This window comes from Triticum dicoccoides, chromosome 5B (genome assembly GCF_002162155.2).
Source record: "Triticum dicoccoides isolate Atlit2015 ecotype Zavitan chromosome 5B, WEW_v2.0, whole genome shotgun sequence".
Classification (NCBI taxonomy): Eukaryota; Viridiplantae; Streptophyta; class Magnoliopsida; order Poales; family Poaceae; genus Triticum; species Triticum dicoccoides.
This window is the reverse complement of record NC_041389.1, coordinates 578,530,993-578,536,954: the sequence shown is the minus strand read 5'-3', so window position 1 is coordinate 578,536,954 and position 5,962 is coordinate 578,530,993. Positions and strand designations below refer to the sequence as shown.

Genomic DNA, 5,962 nt, shown 5'->3' with positions numbered 1-5,962 from the left:
ACAAATCATTTCTATGGCTAGGAAACTTAACCATCTTTGATTAACAAGCTAGTCAAGTAGAGGCATACTAGTGACACTCTGTTTGTCTATGTATTCACACATGTATCAAGTTTTCGGTTAATACAATTCTAGCATGAATAATAAACATTTATCATGATATAAGGAAATATAAAATAACAACTTTATTATTGCCTCTAGGGCATATTTCCTTCACGTTTTTGGGTCTGGCGATCCCAGGCTGAACCAAGCGCACTGGGGGCGCTTGGGGGCTCCGGCGGAAGGGAAAACCGCGTTTGGGCCACACTATCAGGCAAAAAAGGCATCCTGCATGTCCAGATTCACCCCTCCTCCCGCACGCATGCCCCCCGCCGCCTTGATTATCCCGGCGCCGCCCACCCCCACCACCGCTAGATAGGCCATTCCCCCCCCGGAAAAGAGAGAGGGTTCCGCCGCGGCATCCTCCACCCCGTTTCTGGGCGAGTTTTCCGGCGCTCCGGTCGAGCAGGGTGGGATACCGGCGGCTGTGCGTCTACCACACCCACCAGGTGTTCGGCGATTTGTCTGCTCGGCGATGGACTCAGACAACGAGGAGGCGCTAGCGGCTCTGCTGGAGGAAGAAGCTGATGTCGATGTCCAGGACGAAGAGCATCTCATGTTCCTCGTAGCCCTGCCAGCCTGCTGCGAGCAATGCAAAGCCACGACGAGGTGGCTCGGCGCCGGGCCGGCTGAAGGCAAAGAACCGACATCGACTAGAAGGCTATTGCTTGCTCTACTCCGACTACTTCACCGACGCTTCACTGCGCGGCGACAAAGTATTTCGACGTTGTTATCGGATGAGCCGAAAGCTCTTCCTCAGGATTGTGAATTCCATCTGGGAGGTCGTCAGCTACTTCAAGTGCAAGAAGGATTGCACCGGCACACTTGGATTCACCTCAATCCAGAAGTGCATGACAGCTATGAGGATGCTTGCATACGGAGCTCCCGATGATTCACTAGAAGACTATGGACGCATGGCCGAGTCCACGACAATTGAGTGTTTCTACAAGTTCTGCAGGGCAGTGGTGGCAGTGTTCGGACCGCAATACTTGCGATCACCCAATGCCGAAGACAATCCTCGGATCCTAGCACATAATGCAACAAAGAGGATTTCCAGGGATGCTTGGAAGCATCGACTACATGCATTGGAAATGGAAAAACTGTCCATTTGCTTGGCAGGGGATGTACAAAGGCGCAAAAGGCGGTTGCAGTGTGGTACTTGAGGCATTGGCCACACACGACCTATGGATTTGGCACTCCTTCTTTGGTATGTCAGGAACTCACAATGACATCAACGTACTACAGTGCTCCCCTGTCTTTGCCAAGCTCGTTGACGCTCATTCTCCTCCGGTGAATTTCGAGGTCAATGGGCGGCACTACAACAAGGGATACTACCTAGCAGATGGCATCTATCCGAGATGGTCCAAATTTGTGAAGACTAACGCAAACCCTATGAGAGGAGGCAAGAACTCACACTTTGCGAAGGTTTGGGAGGCTTGCAGGAAGGATGTCAAGCGGGCATTTGGTATGCTCCAATCTCGATTTGCTGTTGTCCGGTACCCTGCTCAGACCTGGTCGAAAGATCAAATATGGAAGATCATGACTTGCTGTGCATCTTGCACAACATGATCATTGAGAGCGAGCAGGAAGAGCCAGTGTTTGACACTGAACCATATTACAGGCAGAGTCCTCTTGCTCAAGTTGATCACCACTTACCGGCAACCTGAACTGTCTTCCTCAATATGCGTCAGGAGATCCGAGATTCACTGGTGCATCAACAACTGTAGCAGGATCTGGTGGAGCACCTATGGAGGCTTAAGGGTAACACCTAGCTCGACTTGTGATGAAATATTAGTTTTTATTTGTTGAACTATATAATTTGTATTGAACTATTTGATTTCTATTGATTTTCTGTGATGAACTATGTGATAAAAAATACCTTATGTTGAATTTATGCCGAAGCACGCCGAATAAGGGTCGAAATTGATCAATTTGGCGCCGATAGCGGGCCAATTTGTGTTGAAAATGAGCAATTTGCGCCGAAAGTGGGCCTACTAGCGTAGAATCTGGACCATTGGATTACAGATCGATGGCATTGATTCTAGTACGGGATGAAGTACACACAAATACGTTCTTTTGTGCACAGAAGTCTCTCATCTGGTGCTTTTGATATTTCACCCCCCGGACCACCCACGACACGCAAACAATCCCAGATCCACCGCTGCTGTCTACTCCCGGCCGGCCAGCCACCGCTGCTCGGAGACCCGATGGCCATGGACACATCGCCTCGGCTCTACCGCCGGCTCAGGAGGACATCCGATATCTCCATCGCCACAACCGTTTCCTCCTCGTCCAAGCGTGTACGCGGCCACCCCCAATCCCCTCTCTCTCCTCCTCCGCCTCCTGTTTTACCTATATAAATTTCACATCTTTTGGAAGCAATTCTGCTCTCGCTGCTAATTAATGTTCAAACTCGTCCAGCAATTGAACTGGTGGCCACGCAAATCCCCCTCTTTTATTTTTCCAAGAGAACATCTCTGTATTTTCTGGATCGCTCCATGTGTTGCAGAATATACCAATATGCTGTCTAGAGCGAGTACATCTAGATGCCTTAGTTATTAGTTATTGTACACCTAAGTGATTCAATCAAGCATATACAGAAAAAGAAACAGAATCAAGAAAATACTCACATGAATCTCCATGTAAGATCAATGCCATAGGACTTAGATGTGATGGCACATCTAGATGTGCTTTAGCAAAACTGTATCAATATATACTGATGCCGTAAATAGAGACAACGCAGTTTAAGGTGATTGTTTTGCTGCGTTTTTTGGGTTATAATTTATCTACTTGTTTGAATTGCTCTTAAACTGTTTCCTTGTTCACGTCATTATTTAGTTTTCCCTGCAAAATAACGTCACTATTTTGTTTGTTTCTGATAAAAACACTCTTGAAGGTGTTAGTCGCTGTGATACTAGAGATATAAGATCTTTTAGATCACTATATTTCTTTAAAGAGGAAGTACTCCCTCCATTCGTAAATATAAGTCTTTTTAAAGATCCCAATGCGGACTACAAACGGAGCAAAATGAGTGGTTCTACACTCTAAAATAGGTCTGTGTTGAAATCAATGTTGGGGATATCGCTTATCGGGAACTTATTGGTCGACCAATGATAAGGGGTAAACCGGCCAGTTTATCGGCATATCGGCCGATTTATCGCCATATCGGCTGATTTATCGGCCGATTTATCTTATCGGTCAGACAATGGTAAGCGATAAATCGGCCGATTTATCAGAATATCGGAAGATATCTTGAACAGTGGTTGAAATCTCTAAAAAGACTTATATTTACGAACGGAGGGAGTACTCCCTCCATTCGGAATTACTCGTCCAAGAAATGAATGTATCTAGATGTATTTTAGTTGTAGATACATCCATTTTTATTCATTTTTGTGACAAGTAATTCCGAACGGAGGGAGTACTTTTTAATACAAGTAGCTTACTTATCTGGGTAAGCATCTTGGATTTCACTGACCATAACTCCATATTCTTTCACATGGAAATGAAACCAGATGCGTACGAAGGAGGAACACAGCAGCTGCTGCGAGGACAAGATCACCAGCTTACCCGAGGAGATACTGATCATGATCCTTGACAAGCTAGACGCGCGCACAACAATAACCACCACTATCCTTTCAAAGCGGTGGCTGGATCTTCCTCGGCGGTCACACACATTTTATGATCTTTCCATTTATGATATTCTCCCTCCACGCTACCACAGGCTGAAGAAAATAGCTATGGAGACTAAGGCCATCTATGAGGCGGTGAAGAGGACACAGAATCTGATTGACATCTGTGACAAGTACGATCGGTATAATGCCATCAAAGACCTGAATGAGCAGTGGATGTGGAAAGTCCATCTGCTCACACCCATCCTGCAACGTTATGAGCGTCTGGCCATGCGATGCTATGTTAAACGGGTGAACGCATTCCTTCTGCCTCCCGATAATGTTCAGCGACGGTCTTTCCAGAAGCTGAGGCTTCAGACCTTTTGGAGGCCCGGTCTTGATGAGTGGTTTACGGCAGCGGTTGGCAGATGGGGGGTTGAAGATTTAGAGATTGTCGTCGAGAGCCGTTGCAAGCAATTTGGATTCTATCGGTTAGATAGATGCCAGAATGTGCGGCTGAAACGCCTTCTGCTGTCCAATTTCTGTCATTATTATGGAACACCCCCATTGTTTTTTCAGAGGCTCACAACAATTACTCTGTGCAAGGGAAGTTCACGTCCCCACCTCGTATACGATATTCTGAGAGATTGCTTGCAGCTGGTGGATTTGAGGCTGAGGGATAGTCCGTATAGCCACGCTCCTTTACACGTCAATTTTCCTAACTCAAGGTTGAAGAATCTGCAAGTGGACAACTGTGATATTTTTAAAATCTATCTGACTTCAGTGCCTTGTCTTGAAACATTTGCTTGTCGGGGTCAGCCAACCAAACTACGCTACGGTGAGGTGCCTCGGCTTAGGCATGTGAGTTTGAACTTCTTGGAAACTGGATATGCATATACTGGTGAGCATGATTTGATTCCTAGAAAAAACACCCATTCACTAAGCAAATTCTTTAAAGGGGTGCCGCCACCAGTAGAGGAGTTTTTTCTGCAATTGAGAGGGCATCAGGTGAGGAACCATTCCTGAAATTATCTTGTCTTTATCAATCATAATGTTGCATTGCTATATAAGGTGGTTCTAAATATCACTATATCATGTCTGCAGATGTGGCTTAAACCAACCACCATAATCAGCCGGCTTACCAATCTGAAGAAGTTATTCATTGCGAACGTGCCAGTGGACTGGGATACGTTCTGGATATTCATCCTATTTGCTGCCGCACCTTACTTGCAGTCGCTCCATGTTCATGTCTGTCCCTTGGCGACCCAATAACCTAATAACTATGTCCTTTTTGCCAAAACACGTACCTTTTCGATTTTGAAATATTTCTGCAAAGCAAATATCCTGAACTCTGAAAATCTGAATGCAGTTTGACAATAACTTGGAGAAGGTGAGTGCTGCTGGATCACTAGACGTGCAGGTCGAGCAACCACAGCACCATCACCTCAGAGAACTCGTGGTCATCGGCTTCGATGGAGTTGCGTGGCAGACCGGCTTTGTGAAGCGGATCATGAGGGCGTCGCGGAGGCTGGGGCGTGTCCATTTGCTTGACGGGCATGTCGTGGAGGACGAGGAGCAGGAGCTCGTCGGACTGGAGATTCTCCCGCACCGGCGGGAGTGGCATGAGTGCGAGAGGTTGGAGGTGCTCGAAGAACTCACGGATGGCACTGGCTTCCCAGTTCACAAGATAGTTTTGGAGTGACTTTTGATAATTAATAGTACTCGCTCCGTCCGGAAATACTCGTCGAAAAAATGCATAAAAATGAATGTATCTAGAATTAAAATACGTCTAGATACATCCATTCCTTCAACGAGTATTTTCGGACGGAGGGAGTGTGAGTTTGTTGTGCCGGTGGCCTCCCTCTACTAGATCACAAGCCTAACTATGGTGGCTGAGAAGAAAGAAAAGTGTGTATATGGGCAATTCACTACTTAGTAGTAGCGTGTCTATATAAACCGCGCTACTGCTACTACTTTAGCAGTAGCGCGTGCTAGGAAAACACGCTGCTGCTATGATTGTACTGGGCTGCTGCTATGATTGTACTGGGCGCAGATGGCTAGCCCCACTTAGCAGTAGCGTGTATCTCTGAAATGCGCTACTACTTATTTACCTTATCCTGCACGCGCCCGACCCTCTCACTCACTCTCATCCGTGCCGGTTCCGTCGTCTGCCGCTGCCGCGCTGCTCCTCCACCGAGGTACTCCATCCGTCCCTCCTCCCCCCTCCCCCCTCCCCCATCCTCCTTCGGCCGCTCTCC

At 47.0% G+C, this 5,962-nt stretch overlaps 1 protein-coding gene across 1 annotated transcript; it reads left to right on the top strand.

Annotated features, from left to right (window-relative positions):
- The first annotated feature begins 2,249 nt into the window (after window positions 1-2,249).
- On the top strand, window positions 2,250-5,628 carry LOC119311752. The gene is made up of 4 exons (XM_037587449.1): window positions 2,250-2,396; window positions 3,609-4,712; window positions 4,809-4,952; window positions 5,074-5,628. Exons 1-4 carry the CDS (start codon window positions 2,304-2,306, stop codon window positions 5,404-5,406), a joined length of 1,674 nt encoding a protein of 557 aa, XP_037443346.1. The 5' UTR covers window positions 2,250-2,303; the 3' UTR covers window positions 5,407-5,628.
- The last annotated feature ends 334 nt before the right edge of the window (window positions 5,629-5,962 follow it).

Coding starts and splice junctions, on each gene's coding strand:
- LOC119311752 (XM_037587449.1), top strand. CDS start 2,304: ATGGCCATGGACACATCGCCTCGGCTCTACCGCCGGCTCAGGAGGACA. Junction 2,397..3,608: donor TTTCCTCCTCGTCCAAGCGT/GTACGCGGCCAC, acceptor AAATGAAACCAG/ATGCGTACGAAGGAGGAACA. Junction 4,713..4,808: donor TGCAATTGAGAGGGCATCAG/GTGAGGAACCAT, acceptor TCATGTCTGCAG/ATGTGGCTTAAACCAACCAC.